General features: G+C 51.0%; 1 protein-coding gene across 1 annotated transcript in view; it reads right to left on the reverse strand.

The window, feature by feature from the left end:
- The window catches only part of MBTPS2 (membrane bound transcription factor peptidase, site 2), a 387,799-nt gene that overhangs the window by 217,090 nt on the left and 151,922 nt on the right, over nucleotides 1–18,787 (reverse strand). The window contains exon 6 of the mRNA XM_078657847.1: nucleotides 5,445–5,563. Within this exon, the coding sequence (XP_078513973.1) occupies nucleotides 5,445–5,563 (119 nt within the window). The remainder of the gene's footprint in view (nucleotides 1–5,444; nucleotides 5,564–18,787) is intronic.

The following is an 18,787-nucleotide window of genomic DNA, read 5'->3' on the forward strand; positions in this document are numbered from 1 at the left end:
AAAGTCACAAAAACGACCGTATAGAACCAAGCATCAATTAACAATCCTAACCCACCATTAAGAAAAACCACCAAAAGTGATAACTTACCACATTACGGGTGGGTTGGCACTATCGTGCTCCGGGTGGGATAATCCTCGCCTCCGTGTCCTTAATAGAATTGGAACTTACCGTCACATTGCTTGGCAAATTCCGATTCTATGTCAGGACCGGAGGCTTCAGATTATGCTAGTTTAAAGCTTACTTACCACCAACCAAGCCACATTCACTACCGGTTCAAAATAAAACCTTTTAAACGTAGAGTCCGAAGACCAATCTGCTGATCGCATCAAATTCTCTAGCGCGCTCCCAACGCAAACGCCTTAGAGGCCATGTCTCCTCTAGTGGAATGAGCACCAAACTGTCTCGTATCAATGCCCGCTTCTTGCATGACCCAACGCACCCATCTGGCAATTGTAGGAGAAGACACAGCCTTGTGTGGTTTCCTGAGTGCTATCAAAAGTTGTTGCTCGCCCGGAGGACGAAATTCTAGGGCAAGTCTTCTTAAGTTTTGAGACAATCCACCACAGACAACTTCGGAGTATCCCGAAAAGCCGGGTATGACACCGTTCGAATATGAGACGGCGCCCAATTGTAAAAACTACTCCCTCAGGCGAAAAAGTCCTCGCCGAAATATCCAACGCACGGACATCCGAAAATCTCCTGCAGGAGATCAAACAGCAGCATAGCCAATTTCGCAGAAAATTCCTTCAAAGAAAGGTATTTATTAGGCTGTCAAGATAAAAAAAGATTCAGAACTAAATTAACATCCCAAAGGGTCGAATACCGAGGCTCCGGAGGTAAAGACAACCGGATACCACGTAAGAGTTTCCAGACCAAATAATGCTCCCCAATTGGTTTCCCATCGAGTGGGGAATGGCCCGCAGAAATCGTAGAACAAACCGCATTTATTGAGCAGTACGCCAGTCCTTCAGAAAATTCAAGACATGAACAACGTCCGCGTCCACGGGATCCAAGTCCCATCGAACACACCAACGAAGCCATCTTGTCCAAGCGGACCTATAACGTTTCGTCGTGCTGTCTGCCCAGCCCTTTGATAAGAGGGTCGCAGCTGACTCCAAAAGGCCTGGCAGCGACCAATGCTGTCGGAAAGCTGCCACGTCATGAGACGGAGCTGTCCCTGCGTGATCAGATGGTGTGATATCCTGTCCGGGTTCAGAAGCAGGTGAGGATACCGGGGTAGTAGGATTGGAAAATACCAAGAAAGTTCCAGAAGAATCGGAAACCAAACTTGAGACCTCCAACAAGGTGTTACCATGATCAATTCCGCCCCTTGCCGACGGATTTAAGCCGCCATTCTTGTGATCATTGAAAAAGGAGGGAACGCACACCCGACTTCTGTGGTCCAATCCTGGAGAAAGGCATCCATGGCCACTGCCATCGGATCCGGTCTCCAACTCAAGAACCGGGGAACCTGATTGTCCAAGCGGGAGACAAAGAGGTCCACTGAGAAGGGGCCCCACAGAGACTGGATCCACTGAGAGATCTGGGGATCCAATTTCCAGAGACGGGAATCGTACAAGTTGCATGAATGCCAGTCCGGGATCTGATTGGTCTGACTCGGAAGATACTCCTCCGTGACCGAAATGTGGTGATCTAGACAGAAAGTCCACAAATCCTTCGCCAAGTTCGCCAGAGCCTGTGAACGGGAGCCTCCCAAACGATTGATGTACCAGACCGCGGAAACGTTGTCCATCTTCAGAAGGACACAGGATTGCACTCTGTCTCTGGTCCAACATCGGACTGCAAAGGACCCCGCTAAGAGTTCTAGACAATTGATGTGGAGATTCTGCTAGTCTGCAGACCACACTCCTCCAGTGGAGGCGTCGGACTCTATGACCAGGTCCGGAATCGAGCCAAAAATCGCCCGCCCGTTCCTGGCCTCCATGTAGGACAACCACCACTTTATCTCCTCTCCGGCTTCCTCCGAGAGGGGAACCATATGGTCGGAAGATCTCCCCCTTCTCAGATGAAAGGCCTTGAGGTGCTGGAGTGGGGTCCTGGAAAGATCGCCTGAATTGAAGAGGAAAGAAAGCCCACCATACGGGCCCTGTGACGTAGAGAAATGTGGGATTTTGAAATAGTTTGGCGCAACTCATGACGTATCTTCGGAATTTTCCGAGATGGGAGACTTAGATTCGCTTGGACCAAGTCTAACACAAAGCCAAGAAAGGTTATCGTCTGAGAAGGCTGCAGGACCGATTTGGCCTCGTTGATCACAAACCCCAGACCTTGCAACAGAAACACTGTCTGCTGGAGCTGGGAGGCAAGGGTCCGAGGACACTGCGCCTTGAGCATCAAATCGTCCAAGTAAATGATCATGCTGATGCCCTGAGCGCGGAGGAACTCCACTGCCGGATGAAGCACCTTGGTGAAACACCATGGTGCTGAAGAAAGACCGAACGGAAGGGCTGTGAATTCGAACACCAAGTCCTTCCAGCAGAGCTGCAAAAACCGACGATGCGGTGGATGGATGGGCACTACCAGATAGGCATCTTTTAAGTCTAGGCGGACCATCCAGTCGGCCGGTAGGAGAATGTCGGGGAGAATTTGGATCCCCTCCATTTTGAAATGATGATACACCAACCAGCTGTTGAAGTCCCTGAGGATGATAACAGGACGTCGGCCACCGTTGGCCGTTTCTACCAAGAAAATATTGCTGAGGAACCCATGGGGGTGTAACGTTGATCGGTAAATGGCCCCTTTGCGGAGCAGCTCGGAAACCTCTTTGTCGATCAACTGAGTATCTAGGGCGCTGAAAGTGATCGGTCGAGGAAGAGTCTCTTGTCGCGGGTCCCCGTGAAACTCTATATGGAAGTCCTGAATGGTCTGGGGAACCCATGCGTCTGAAGTTATGTCTGACCAAGCGTCCCGAAATTCTGCTAGCCGACCCCCAACGCACACTTGAGCCGCTGGTAGTACACTTACAGTTGGAATTGCCATCAGAGTTGGTCTTGAAACCTCCACGTCCCCGGAATCTTTGTCCTCGCGTTGGGTAGAAATTATTGTAGTTTGTGGAAGTATTATATTGTCCGCATCCAGAGCCTTGTCCCCTGCCTGAGGTTTGTTGGAATCCGCGGCCGGGAGAGCTGCCCGCCTCGCCTGGCCCCACGGAAAACCTGCTGATTAAAGAGATTAAAGACCTTTTTGATACTGGACTGGGCCTTGTCCAGTGAAGTGAAAGTTGCGACGAATTTCCCCAGCTCTTTAATAAAGGGGTCGCCAAAAAGGCCTCCATGTGCAACAGCTCCTGCCTCCGAGAAGGCCAGATCCCCTAGTTTGGGATCTAATTTAATAAAAAGAGAGCGCCGACGCTCGGTGGACAGAGCGCAATTAGTGTTGCCCATTAAAATAATAGCCCGTTGGGCCCAATTAGAGAGGACTTGGGGAGAAATGGGGGGCCCGAACCCTTCGCCTCTTCAGCCATGTCAAGTATTTTAGTAATTGGCCCGATGGCATTGAGTAATTCATCTTGACAGGATCGCCAGGAGCTGTCAATACCTTTCCTGGGATCCTTTGTGAACTTAGCCATGAATATGGCCATTTTAGGGTCTAGCTCCGGAGTGAACGCAATCTTGTTCTCCAAAGTCTGGGTCACTCTGCACGCAGACAGCCTCGAGCCTCCTTCTCCAAGGGCTTCTGGAGTCTACTAGCCGCAAATCTGGCCACCAACCGAGGGTGCATGATCTCATCGGGGTTGAGCATGTCAGAATCCTCCTGTGCTGTAACGGCAGAGGTTGAAGGAGTAGCTGACGGAAGCCAAGCCGTGAAGATCCCGCCTCATCGTCAGTATCCCCCTGTGTGCCATCATCGTCCGTCGCGGGGGAAGGAGGTTCCAGGGGCTCTTGCAGGGCGTCTGCCGGGGAAGGCGAAAAGGCAGAGGGTGCCCCCGAGGCTATAAAAGCGGACTTAAGGCGTGCAAAAGCCTCCACGTCCACCCCTTCAGGGCGCTGTTTTTTAGTAGGTAGAGGGTTCTCCCCAGGCTGTTGGCCAGAATCCGCAGAGGGATCCGCACGCGCCGCCGCAAGTTTTGCACATTCCTGGACAATTTTCTCCGAGAGGCGCTGCTCCATTGGACCCACGACCTCATTTATAACCCTATAAATTGAGGTGTCCACCGCCTCAAAGAACTCATCATCCCAGGGCAAATAACCCTGCACCTCTTCTTCATAATACTCAGAGTGACCCTCCATAATCTGACAAATGACACCACTTAATGTAATGCCCAAAAACCACAAACTTTGGATCACACTAAAATGTGCTGGGCACAGAAATTAAAGAGAGGAATAAAACCTAACCAAGATTAGGCAGGCTGGCAGGCTGCACAAACTTTCTGGTAACCCCAAGGATTACAATAAGGGCAGCACGTACCCCCATCGCGCGCGACCCTCACAAAACTGACAGGGCTTTCTGCCTCCCTGTGCGTGTACCGAGAGATGCGTGAGAAATGGCAGGCGCGTTCGCGTGCAAACGAAGGAAGCGGGACTTGTGCAATATACAACGCTCAGCTGAGCGCGGCAGTCAAGTGGGTGAACAGCAACCCAACTACGGACCTCGTAGGGGCGTAAATATGTGTAAATAGCAGGAAATACAACCCGATGGAATTGGGCGTCCCGGTGAGGCAGGCAGGGACAGGCTCACACTCTCAACTCTTGCCGCGCGACTCCTCTGTGAGGAGGGACGCCGCGAGAGCAACGAGAGGGCCGAGTCCCTCTAGCGGTCTAATCAGTTACCGCACAAGCAGGGGGCCAGCCACCTGAGGAGCGGAATAAACGCTCCCGCGGCGAAGTAATCTGAAAAGGCAAAAATAAACAATGCCACACAAGAACCACTGGGCCAGGCAATAAATAAAGACACACAACACCTCCAATTCTAAAACAGGGCCCCAGGCAGAGAAAAGAACAATAGAGAACTTATCTGGCTGTCGAAGAAGCGAAGAAAGAGGAAGAGGAAAGACAAACATGGGACTAAATACTGCAAGTGCTGGAAATGGTGGAAGGACTATGGACTAACTTGTCTCCCTGGTTGTAGGGAGTTGTAGTTTTTTCTTTGTTGATGAGAAATTGTTTATCTTTCTGGCTGCTGTGTTTGGAATGTTGAATAAAGCGAAGAGAGAATAATGCATAATCTGAAGCCTCCGGTCCTGACATAGAATCCTCTTCTGCAGTGCAGTCATTTCATGTCTCCCAACGCCGGTGTCCCACTCTGTCCAGTGTCAACCTCTCTCTGTTCCATTCCATCTCTTTCACAATAAGAATGCCTCCTTGTCCCCAATATAAGTTTCTCCAAGTCCTAATGTGTCTCCAAGACTCAGCTTCAGTAGATAGATCTTAACATAAGTGAACACGATTTAGTGATGCAGAACAGACAAAAAAATGTATTTTACCTCTATAACCTCTGTGACAAGTGCCCCAACTCCAGTGTAGTAAAATGGGAAGAGAAGAGCTGGCAGTGGAAACAGAACCAGGAGACCTGCCAGTCCAAGAATAAAATTGTGCCAGACTCCTGCAAAAGGGAAATACATAAGTCCTATTTGTTGGTATCCAGTAAAGTGGGATCAGTAAGAAAAGAAGCACTGTTAGTTCATTAAGCATTCAAATTTTCAGTCGCCATTTGTACTTCTAATTTTGAGTGCTGGGTAAAAGACCTTTCAATTTACACTGAAAGAGCAGTGCATAGACTAATGGGGCTATTTTCCCATTAACAGACAGGAAAAACACAGTGATGCAAATAAAAATAAACTTGTTTTTAAGATTCTACGGTTTTACATATTGTTACACCTGACAGCCTTAGGGTGGTCTTCCCCAACCTTTTGAATTCCTCCTCCACTTTTTCTGACCTTGTTTGTGCTGGTATTAGGACTCTGCACACTTTACCAGTGCTCGGTCCCCTAAGCATGATATAATGTTTCATCCCCAATTGGCATATTTAATTTAATTATAAGTCCATAGAAAAGTGGTACTCGCTGTACCCAGGGATTTGTAAATTAAAAGCTACTAGTGGGCATGCAGCACTAATTGTGCCAACCACTCAAGTACCCCTTTAACCATGTCTCAGGCCTGCCAAGACAGAGCCTGTGTGTGCAGTTTACACTGTCATGTCGATCTGGCACAATAAACCATTTGCCAGGCCCAAACTTTCTGTTTTATACATATGTCAGCCCTAAGAAAGTCCCTGGACAACCCCAGAGTGCAGGGAACATTGTATTTAAAAAGCAGGACACGTTTTGCATGTCCTGGTAGTGAAAAGCCCGTACATTATTTTTCACTACCGCAAGGCCTATTTCTCCCCCTAGATAACATTGGGATGACCTTATTACATTTTATAAGTGTAATTCCCAATTGTGAAGAGATGGACGTTTCGAGTTTGGCATCACTGAAATCACAACTTAAATACAAACTTATAGTGAAGTTGGATTTTAAATTGTAATTCTGAAAATGCTACTTTTAGAAAGTAGGAATTTCCTTACTTTAGCCATTTGGAACCTGCTGCCCGTCTCTGATCACATGTCTAGGGTGGGTGATAGTCGGTCTTTGCACATTCTTCCTAGACTGCCAGACAGTACAGTACAGTAATATTTGATGGGCCATCCTGGCAGGATGAGAGGGAGGAGCTTTACCCTGCCTTACTTACATCTAAATAGGCTGTGTCCTGTCCCAACACAAAGGGCTACATACCTTCTGTTTTGCTGTACGCCTGCCTTGCTGTGCTGACCTTCTGCCTGCTGTCCTCTTGCTTGGGTGAGGTGACTGGACCTGCTTCGCTTGAACCCAGGGATGGCTCCAAGGGTTAGCTGTCTGGCCTCCTGATCTGAAGTTTCAGGGACATTAAATATTTCCAACACCCCTACTTCTGCACTTAAGACTCTGCCATCTGTGAGTTTACCCTGCCAAGTGGTGCCAGCCCAGTCCTGGACCCTTGAAAGTGAGCCTAAGGTGCTTCTCCAGTGGAAACAACACATGCTCTGCTAAGCAACACATACCAAAGTAGAACCGATGCATCTCTTTGGGGGAGCGGCGCATCTTCAAGGAGAACCGACACACTACTGTTCTTGCATAGACTGGACCCGCAGCAAAAGACTCACATTGCAGGGGCATTCCTGCATCTGGGACTGACGCAACACCCTTGGAACTGACACTGCAAAATGGTTTTCCTGGAGCAAGCTCCTCCCATTGCTCGTCGAAGGCAGCCTCGATTACCACGCAGCTCCTCCGCATCAATTCTTATTGAAACCAACGCATCATCTTCGCTGCACCTCACATACTCAACACCGGCCTTCGCATTGCAAGCCCTGTCGACAGGATTCTTGCTGCATAAAGACTCACCCCACAGCCTCATCGTATTTCAGAATTAAACGCATTACCTCTGCTGTGCTGCGCATCATCGACGCGGATCCACACAAGCACTCCACATTGAGGATTAAGGTACTTTTGTTCAGCAGGCCTTCCCGGGTCCCTGTAGCCAGCCCATGCTCCATCGCAGTCAGCCAGAACTTTTGACTTTGTCCAGGTCCAGTATGACCAGAATCCCAAATTGTGCTTTTTGCTTCAGGGCGCTATCTTTTACTATAAACCCTTTAATCTCAAGTTCTACTAATTGGATTTTGTTGTTTTATCTATTAAAATAAGAGCTATTTTTCTAACCTGGTGCGGAATGTTTTTGTGTGGATTTTTCTCTGTTGGAAGTGTTGAACAAGTTACTTACCTTCGGTAACGATATATCTGTAAGAAACAGTAGTTAGTATTAGATTCCTTACCTTAGAATATCCCCAGGCGTCAGTCTGGATCCGGAAACTTTTGCGTAGCAGTACCCCTGCGCGTCGGTAGGCGTCGTCTGCAGGCGTCCCCTGCGGCTCCGCGTCGTCGGCGTCGTGCGCCGTGATGACGTCGCTGGAGTATATAGACGCCGCCTCCGCGCGCTGACGTCAGTTCTTTGCACACAGCTTTTCCGCGCCAGAACACGCAGAGCCATGTGAGAACCAACACTGGTGCCATTTGAAACTAGGGCCCTGAAAGGGATGTCCTTAACCCTAGGTTTCAGTTCGCAGAACGGGGAGGATGGGCGGGGCGGTAAGGAATCTAATACTAACTACTGTTTCTTACAGATATATCGTTACCGAAGGTAAGTAACTTGTTCATCTGAAAGAAACAGGTTAGTATTAGATTCCTTACCTTAGAATAGATACCCCAGCAATACCAACCCCGGAGGTGGGTCTGCGAACCAATACAACCTACACCAGAAAGTCCTGGAGGACCGAACGGCCAAAGAAGCCGTCCCTCCGGACTTGACTGTCCAGGCAGTAGTGCCTCGCAAAGGTGTGCAGCGAGGCCCACGTAGCCGCCTGGCAAATGTCCTGCAAGGGGACTCCCCGGCCCAGGGCAGTAGAAGCCGCCGTAGCCCGAGTGGAATGGGCCCTCAGCCCAACAGGAGGCTCCTTCCGAGCCAAAGAGTAGCATGCTTTGATGCACAGGACGACCCACCGAGAGATGGTTCGTTTCTGTACCGCCCTTCCCTTCTTCTCACCCACGTAGCCAACAAACAGTTGATCATCCACCCGGAACTGGCGTGTGCGATCCATGTAAAATGAAAGCGCACGTTTTGGGTCCAGACGATGGAGCCGCTCTTCATCCTTTGAGGGATGCGGAGGCGGGAAGAAGGAGGGCAAGGTGATGGACTGCCCAATGTGAAAAGCAGAGACTACCTTGGGCAGGAAAGAAGGTCTAGTCCGAAGAACCACCTTGTCAGGATGAACAGACAAGAAAGGAGGTTTAACAGAAAGAGCCTGGAGCTCACTCACTCTCCTGGCAGAGGTGATGGCAACCAGGAAGGCCGTCTTTAAAGTGAGAAGACGGAGAGGACAGGAATGAAGGGGCTCAAAGGGAGCACACATCAGGAATGTCAGAACCAGGTTCAAGTCCCACTGAGGCATCACGAACGGAGCAGGTGGATACATGTGCGTGATGCCCTTTAAGAATCTTAACACAATAGGGGACTTGAATAAAGACGGCTGATCAGGTAGCCTCAAGAAGGCGGAAAGGGCAGAAAGATAGCCCTTGATAGTGCCCAGAGCAGAGCCCTGCTGGGCAAGGGAAAGAAGGAAGAGGAGAACCTCAGACAGAGGGGCAGAAAGGGGATCCACAGCCTTTGCTGTGCACCATGCCACAAATCTGTTCCACCGGCAGGCGTATACCGACTTTGTGGAGGGACGCCTGGCTGCCAGAATTACATCACAGACTTCAGGAGGCAAGTCAAATGGCCTCAACTGTCGCCGCTCAATTTCCAAGCATGGAGGTGGAGACTGGACAGGTTCGGGTGGAGGACCGTCCCCTGCTGCTGCGACAGAAGGTCCTCCTGAAGGGGCAGGCGGATCGAGGGACCGACTGTCATGCTGAGTAGCTCGGGATACCAGTATCTTCGAGCCCAGTCCGGAGCCACAAGGATAACTTGGGCCCGGTCGCGCCTGATCTTCTTCAGCACTCTGGGCAGAAGTGGTATAGGCGGAAAGGCGTACAACAGACCGCAACTCCACTCGCGCCGAAAGGCGTCGCCGAGCGAGTGCCGTCTTGGAAACTCCAACGCGCAGAACTGATGACATTGCGCGTTCTCTTCTGTGGCGAATAGATCTAACCAAGGCTCTCCCCATTGCTGAAAGAGGCCTCTCCCCACGTCCGAGTTCAGACGCCATTCGTGATCCACCGAGCACCGACGGCTGAGTTCGTCCGCTCTGGCGTTCAGAGAACCTGCCAGGTGTTGAACCGTCAGAGTCACGCCCTGACGTTCCAGCCATTGCCAGAGACGCAGAGCCTCCTGGCAAAGGGTCCACGACCCCACACCGCCCTGTTTGTTGCAGTACCACATGGCGGTGGTGTTGTCCGTGAACACCTGCACTACACTCCCGTTGACAAAGGGGAGGAATGCCTTCAGTGCTAGGCGAATCGCCCGCAGCTCCAACATGTTGATATGGAGCCGGGACTCCGCCGGAGACCAGATGCCTCTGATCTCCGCCTCTCCCAAGTGGCCACCCCAGCCCTGGAGGGACGCATCCGTCACAACTACGTGCTCCGGCTGGGGAAGGGAGAGGGATCTGCCTCTGACCCAGTCGCGGTCCGTAAGCCACCACTGCAACTGTCTCGCAGTGCCCTCCGAGATCAGGACTTGGTCGGATAGGTTGCCCTGATGCTGGGCCCACTGAAACTTCAGGTCCCACTGCAGAGCCCGCATCCGCCATCTGGCGTGATGCACCAGTAGGATGCAGGAGGCCATCAGCCCCAGAAGCCGCAGCGTCAACCTGACCGAAAACCGGGATAACGGCTGAAAGATGGGAATCAGAGCCTGAATATCCCGGACCCGCCGTTCCGGAGGATAAACCCGAAACTGCGCCGAGTCGAGAACCGCTCCGATGAAAAGGAGCTTTTGAGAGGGACACAGGTGTGATTTCGGCACATTGATGGAAAACCCCAGCTCGTGCAGGAGGTCTGCCGTCATCTGAAGGTGGTGGACGACTGTTAGGGGCGAGCCCGCCTTCAACAACCAGTCGTCGAGGTAGGGGAAGACTGAGACCCCTAACCGGCGCAGATGAGCTGCGACCACCGCCATCACTTTCGTGAACACCCGTGGGGCGCTGGTAAGGCCGAATGGGAGCACGATAAACTGAAAGTGCTCGTGGCCTACCGTGAACCGCAGGTAACGCCGGTGGGCCGGCAGGACGGGGATGTGAAAATACGCATCCTGCAAGTCCAACGCTACCATCCAGTCTTGTGGGTCTAGAGCAGCCAAGACCTGAGCCAAAGTCAACATCTTGAACTTCTCCTTCCGGAGGAAGCCGTTGACGTTCCGTAGGTCCAAGATAGGACGCAGGCCTCCTTTGTCCTTCTTGGGCACCAGAAAGTAGTGGGAGTAGCAACCACACCCTACTTCTGGCCCAGGAACGCGCTCGATGGCCCCCTTGGCCAAGAGGGCCGTAACTTCCTCCTGCAGAAGTGTCAAGTGGTCCCCCGACACACGGTGGTTCTGCGGTGGCATGGCTGGAGGAGTGGACTCGAAGGGGAGGGAGTAGCCCCTTCGGACGAGCTGCAGCACCCACCTGTCCGAAGTAATCGCCAGCGGGAGTGGTGATGGCGAACCCTGCCACCCACTGGCGTCACGTGAGCCCGAAAGCTCGGACTAGGAAGACTTGGAGGCTGCAGCGGGGGGAGGTGTGGACTGACCTCGCCGCTGCCCTCTACCGCCACCACGGCGGAATCCACGGCCGCCACCGCGCTGGGGAGCGTTCTGCGGCGCGTGGCTGGCAGCACGTGTGGGACCGCCCCTTCCTTGGCCACGAAAGGGGCAAAACGAACCCGTCTGCTGGCGCTGGGTCGAAAGACCCAAGGACTTGGCCGTGACCCTGGAGTCCTTGAAGCGCTCCAGCGCGTGGTCCGCCTTGTCACCAAACAGGCGACTGCCATCAAATGGCATGTCCATGAGGGCATTCTGGACGTCCGGTGAGAAGTTGGCAGATCTCAGCCAAGCATGGCGCCGAATCGCCACTGTCGTGGACATAGCCCGTCCCAGCGAGTCGGTCGTGTCAAGACCACACCGGATCGAGTACCTCGCCGCATCCCGGCCCTCAACCAAGGCCTGGTTGAGCTTGTCCCGCACTTCCTGCGGGCATTGCGGCAAACACTCCGCGACCGTATCCCACAGGGAGTGGGTGTAGCGGCCCAAGAGGCATGCGGTATTACAAGACCGCAGTCCAGCGCTCAAAGAGGAAAAGACCTTTTTCCCAAATTGGTCATACCGCTTTGATTCCCGATCGGGCGGGGCCGATGGAAATGCGGACTGCGAAGTGGAGGCCTGGATCACCAGACTCTCCGGGGAGGGATGGGTGGAGAGGAAGGCCGGGTCGTCCGAGCACGGACGGTGACGCCTGGCAACGTTCCGGTCAACCGGTGCACCGGAAGCGGGCCTAGACCAGGTGCCCAAAAGGACATCCGTCAGGGCCTCATTAAACGGCAGCAGAGGCTCCTGAGGGCATGACTGCGGTTTAAACACTTCGGTCAGAATGTTTGGTTTGACCTTAGCGACAGGGAGCTCAAGGCCCAAGGTCTTGGCAGCCCTCAGCAGGACCACCGAATAGGCAGCCCCCGCCTTAGACGCCACAGGGGTCGGCGAGACAAATCCAGTGTTGGGCGACTCGTCCAGACCACTGGCATCACCCAAGTCACCTACCCAGTCCACATCATACTGGCAGGCACGGGATAAAGGGTCCTCAGACCCCTCCCAACCCTCTCCATACTCGTCCTCATCGCCGTAGTCTGGGTCGACGATATAGACTTCGGGGTCAATGGGCCCCATCGGCGCCGGATCCGGCGTCGGCCGACGCCGGTCCGACTCCGCGTCAGGAGTCAGAGAGGGAATGGGGGTGGCGCCGCGCGGCGCCGGGGACCCGACGCCGGCCGGAACCGACGGCGGAGTCACTGCGCCGCGCGGAGGCGGTACCACGGGTTGGCCCAAAGGAACCGACGCCGGAGAGGCCGGTAGACCAGCCGGCGACGAACCTGAGGGGCCCAGCGGCGCCGGGGCCGGAGCCACCGGCGGCGTCGAGGCAGGAGCACCCGAACCGCTCGGGCCCCCAGACGGGACCGACGGGCCCGCAGGCGCCGTAGGCCCCGCCGGAGGAGACCTCGCCCTCATAGCCATGAGGAACTCCTCAATCTCCTCGCGCGACGCGCCTTCCCCAGGGACCGACGGGTATGGGGTAGACGGCGCCGGCGACCCACGCGGGGCCGCGGGGGTGGGGCCACCCGAGCCCCCGGCCGCATCACGCGGGAGTCGGGGGTGCGATGACGACGCCCCGACTTCTTGTGATGCTGACCTGACGAACCGGAGGAATGGTGGCGACTCCCGGAGCGCTCATGGCGGCTCCGCGATCGTTCCCTCGACCGCTCCCTCGACCTCCGACCGGACCGGGACCGCTCTCGACGCGGGGCCGACACTCGGAGCTCGAGAAGCTTGCGGGACCGCTCCCGCCTAGCTTTACCAGTCAAGGCCCGACAGTCGACGCAGGACTCCACGTCGTGGTCCGCGCCCAGACACCGGAGGCAGAGTCGATGGTGGTCGGTGACCGACATCAGGCGGTCGCACTCGTCGCAACTCTTAAACCCAGGCATCCTACCGGCACCGTAGAAAGATTTAAAGTTAACAAACACTTGGTCAAAAGACCGGAGTACTGCTCTTCGGATCTGCGCTAACTGGCGCGGAAAAAAGAAGAACTGACGTCAGCGCGCGGAGGCGGCGTCTATATACTCCAGCGACGTCATCACGGCGCACGACGCCGACGACGCGGAGCCACAGGGGACGCCTGCAGACGACGCCTACCGACGCGCAGGGGTAATGCTACGCAAAAGTTTCCGGATCCAGACTGACGCCTGGGGATATTCTAAGGTAAGGAATCTAATACTAACCTGTTTCTTTCAGATACACAGATACTTTAACATTGCCTCTAAGTTAGGCCTGACTGCTTGGAACTAATGGCTTCAATGACTTCTGTCAGAGTAAAATTCTGGGGGAATCAATATTAAGGAAAGTCAAACAGGAAGTAATGGCCAGTGTAGAATTGGGCTTTCCAGAGTACACAAAATAAGGATGAAGAGGACAGCTTCCGTATAAAGATTCACAGTGATTGTAGGAAGGAATGATCCTTCTGCATGTGTACTCCCACTTTTTGCCTGGTGCTAAGCTGTTTTTTGACTAGTCTGACTGGGATCCTGCAATTAAGGACCCCAGTCTATCTGCATTCTCCCTAAACTGTTATGTTAGGTACGTAGGTACACTCCAAATTGGATACTGGGGTATCCTTGTAAGTCCCTAGTATATGGTACCCATGAACCCAGGGCTTCAGTACCCCAGAAGTCTCACATGGGCCGCAACATGTATTATGCCACCCATGAGAGGCCATGCAAAATGGAACTACAGGCCTGCCATTGCAGCCTCTGTAAGTTGGTGCATGCACCAATTACTAAAGATATAGGTTTACTATATCTAAGGGTCACTGACAACCCTGGAGAATGGACTCCGAAGGCAGCAGGGGTGTCCTGCTCATGCAGGGGCATCCTCGCACATAGAACCAAGCACACTGCGCTCAGTATTGTAAAGGCCTGCTATTGGGGTGACTTATAGCTTTTAAGTGCAGTGACCCTTAGATATAGTAAACTTATATCAGATTACTGAGGATTATCTACCTGTCTAGTACTACTAGGCGGGGGGTCCCTCATCTGTGGATGAGGGGATTCCTCCTGGTAGTGGATCCTTAAGGGTCCACTGGCATCCCGACCTCTGCAGCCCTAGGCGGACTGAGGTTGGGTAGAGAGGGGCAGGATACCTGCTTCAGACTGGGTACCACCTTGGAAGGTCCCCCTGCTCTCAGTGGCTCTGCCATGACAGGCCTGACCACCTCTGGGGCAGTTCCTTCACAAGGGGTAGGATCAGTTCCCTGGAGGCTGACCCTTACCTATAGACTGGGGGAAAAATAATGTTCTTCCTCCCCTTTGCTCTCTGATGGAGCAGAGTGGGTGATTCTTTCAGGCTCCACTGCTGGGGTTGGAATGGGCCCTAAGGGCCACACCAACTATCTCAGGGAGGCCTAGCATCCCTAGATGTGCCTTCAGTTCCACTTCATCCCAAACTGAAGTTTTCAGATCATTGCCCAAGAGGCACTTTACAGGCAAGTTTGGGGACACTGCAACTCTTTTGGGACCAGTCACCCCTCCACAGCTGAGATTGACTATGGCCATGGGATGATCTGTCCTAACACCATCAGTGTTGGTCACCTGGTACTTGTACTCAGGTAAAATATAAAGTTAGGACACTAGATTTCCTCTCACCATTGTGACACTAGCCCCTGTATCCCTATAGGCTATGGCTGACCATTGATCAGATGGTCCTGTTTGTACTTGCCAAAAGTATTGGGACTTTCAGTAAAAGTGGCAAACCCCATGCCACCATCCCATACTAAGGTGGCCTGTGTGGGGGATCTGGCTAGGACAGTAGCCACCTTAGTACCCCATGAGCATCACACTAAATGTTTTGGTGTGCTACTACTACTACCTGGGGGAGTACTGCCAGTAGCACTAGGGGGTGCTGTAGTAGTAGGATGTATATTTTCCTTATTGCTGGCCTTGGGGCAATCGGAATCATATTTCTTGTGTCCTTGCTTTTTACAAACAAAGCAAAAAGGTTTCTTTCCAGGGGAAGCAGGAGTTTAAACCCACCCCCGGAGGACTTTTGGGGAACTTCAGAGGACTTCTCCCCACTTTCTCTTGGGTTTTAGAAGTATGTTTATTCTGGTCACCACCACCTTGGTTATTTTGCTTAACCCTGGTTCGTACCCATTTATCTGCCTCCTTTCCCAATTCTTGGGGAAAAGTCAGATCGGAGTCCACCAGGTACTGGTGCAAAAGCAGGGTTTGACAACTATTAAGGATCTGCTCCCTCATAACCAAATTGTACAATCCTAAGTAGTCATGCACTTTGCTGCCAGGCAACCAACCTTCCAGAGCCTTGATAGCACTATCCACAAAGTCTACCAAATCGTGATTCTGTGTCTTCTGGGTGTCTCTGAACTTAATCCTGTACTGTTCAGTGGTTAAGCCAAACCCATCAATGAGAGCACTCTTCAAAACTGAGTAATTGTCAGCATCCTCTTCTCTAACAGTGAGGAGCTTATCTCTACCTTGGTCAGCAAAGGCGAGACACAAGATAGCTGCCCCCTGCTCTTGAGGGACCCTCTGAACTTTACAGACCCTTTCTAAAGCATTTATCCATTTATGGATGTCATTCCCAACATGATAGGGCGGGACAATCTTGCTCAGGTTCCTATTATCAAAGGAATGTTCCTTAACTCCAAGGGCACTGTTCCTGCCACCATAGGACTCTAGTCCCAATTTGTTTCTAGCTCTCTGGACTTCTAGGGACTCCTTGTCAAGGACTAACTGATCTTCCCTGAGTTTAAGCCTAGCTTTCTCAAGCTCAAGAAGTTGGTACTCCTTATCAAAAGAGTGGTCCCTCTTGCTAGATACAGAGGTCCCTACAGACTGTCCTGAGTAATTAGACTCTGCAGAGGGAGATCTAGATCTCCTTGGTAAACTCTGCACTCTTCCTGGAGGGATGAAGAGGGGACCCTCGGGGCTTCTGCATTATCTTCTGGAAGGTCTGAGTTGTCCAGGTGGGAGCCATCAGGTTCCCCTGGTCAGGGTTCGATTCTAGGTCCCCTCCTGACCTATCCTAATTCCCTGTACCACCCACTCTGTCTTGTTCATCTGGCCCAGGGGTTTTCCTTAAGTCATCTAACTTAACACCTCTACCAGGCGTTGAGTGTTGGCACTCCTCCCTGTCTTCAGCTTCCTAGAGGCACACAGTGCTTTCAGTTCAAGGATCGAAAGTTCACTTTATCTAGAAAGCAGAGAGCCACTGGCATCTCCTTTAGTAGACATACTAAGTGTAGTAGGAGCTAACCTCTCTTAGGTTGGAGAAAGGGTGTGCTAGACCCTTGACTTATCCAACAGCCTGGTATATGATGTCCACTAATTAAACGGGCACCTTGCACCAGGACAGACAACCCTTATGGTGATTTAGGAGGTTTCAGACAACCTTAGAAAGCTATCTAAGTGGTAACTGGGGAGAGCAGCCTTCAGGCTTAGACTTGAAGGAGTGTAAAGCAGCTTGTTCTACCAGAATGCAATCTTAAAGTATAGATTAAATGAAAAGAGAACCACACAGTAGTTATAAAAATATGTATTTATTCTATAACACCATCTAGTATGTTACAGTATCTCCTACATGGAGCTAGTCACAAAGCACACAATACTTTAGCAAAGAAATCACAGTAAATGCCACTAATACACGGCGGGCCCCAGGGGGGGACCAAACCATATACCAAAAGTGGTAAAAAAAACATGATTTGAGTCAGGACAATGTCGAGAGGACATAGGATTACAGGGACCCCAAGGAACCACCCAGGTGAGTAGATAGGGACAAGCTAGAAGAATCACGCGGTTCCACAACACCTTCGGAACAACCAATCTCGGCCCTCTGAAAGGTAAATCTCCCTTTTCTGATAATTCATTCTTGACAAGCCAAAATGACTTGGCTGAATACGTCATGCTGGATTTCGAATTCCAACCTTCTCTCAAAGCCTTAATAACATCTTTGAGAACTTAGTTGTAGCTAAGTTCAGTTCGCCAATCATTTTCCAAAATTGTACCCTCAGTTATGACGCACATCTTTTCTTCTCACACCACTCCTGCAAGTCATCACTCTTAGTGACAATAGGTTCCACTAATTGCGACAATCAGCTGCTAAACGCTCTATACGAGGGAGGTACCGTACATTGAAGGTGTACTCTTGACCCCACTCACACATCTTCTCTCTGAAACAGAATCAAGACCCTTCCTTTCGAAAATGTCTCAGAGTTGCTTGTAGTCGATGCAAACAGCAAGTGCCAAACCCTAAAGAAAATCTCTAAAAGATATGGCTTGTTCCATTCAAACCACTAGCATAACTAGAACAGCTCCCAGATCTTTAGCGCTGGCATCAGTTGCGAGTGCAAATCTTCTCCCAGGCGCAAAACACTTCAAACAAGGTCTTCTTGATTCTACTCGAAATTGACAGAAGAGTACACATGGCTTGGGTTTTTTCTGCCCAGCAAGTAACACATTTTCCATAAAGTTCTACCATGCCTAAGAAAGAAGGAAGTTCATCTTGGTTTTGTGGAACCTTCATTTGTTGAATCACCTCAGCAAAATCACTTTTTAAGTTTAATACTTTCAGAATTTACTGTATGTCCTGGAAATGCAATTTTATCAAACCCAATATCACACTTTTCTTCTCGAAATGTTAAACCATGTTCCTTAATTTCTCTAGAACCTTGATTACGGCATTACTAGGATCGGACTATGGGTTGCCATACATCAGAACATCATCCTTATCAAAGATCAATCCTTTTAATCCTTTTTTCAGAGCGTAATGACACTGAAATTAGAGTCATGGCGCCCTGAAAGATAGAGGCTGCAGACAAGTCCAAAAGGCAAATGTACAGATTGAAATGAGCCCATTGGAATAATGAAAGAAGTAAAGTCCTAAGAATTATCATGTAGACTAATCTGATGGTAAGCTGAAGCCAGGTCAAGAGTTTGCGGAAGTACTGGGCTCTGTGCAATTCAGCTAATAATTCACTGATAGTTCGCAAAGGAAATTGATAAAAAATAACTTCTTTATTAAGAGCACGGAGATCAATTCACAGCCTAATTTCAACTGAGAAACTCTTTGCCACCACTATAGGAGGCAAAAATTCTGAAACTGCAATAGGAATGATAATACCTTCACAGCACTACCAATATGTCCAGTTCCTTCTGTACTGCATCATGTACCCCCACTGGGGAACTTTCTGAGTTTAGAGGTTACAGGCTTTGCTCCTTTCTTAAGGACGAATTATATGTATGTACTTTTTCAGTTATCCTAACTTTTTTTTAAAAGCCCTCAGGAAAGTTCTCTCAAAATTCATACAAATTAGTAGATTTTCGGTGTAGACCTGCACTACCTCTCAGGAGCACTTGAGGCCGAGAATTCAGATCAAGTATGACCCCCAGCTCTTTCTGATGTGACCATACAGATATACAATCTCCTTTTATGGACACAAACTTTTCCCATGGTCATTCTGTCTTTAAATTTGAATATAATAAAAAGAAAAGA

This window comes from Lissotriton helveticus, chromosome 8 (assembly GCF_964261635.1).
Source record: "Lissotriton helveticus chromosome 8, aLisHel1.1, whole genome shotgun sequence".
NCBI lineage: Eukaryota > Metazoa > Chordata > Amphibia > Caudata > Salamandridae > Lissotriton > Lissotriton helveticus.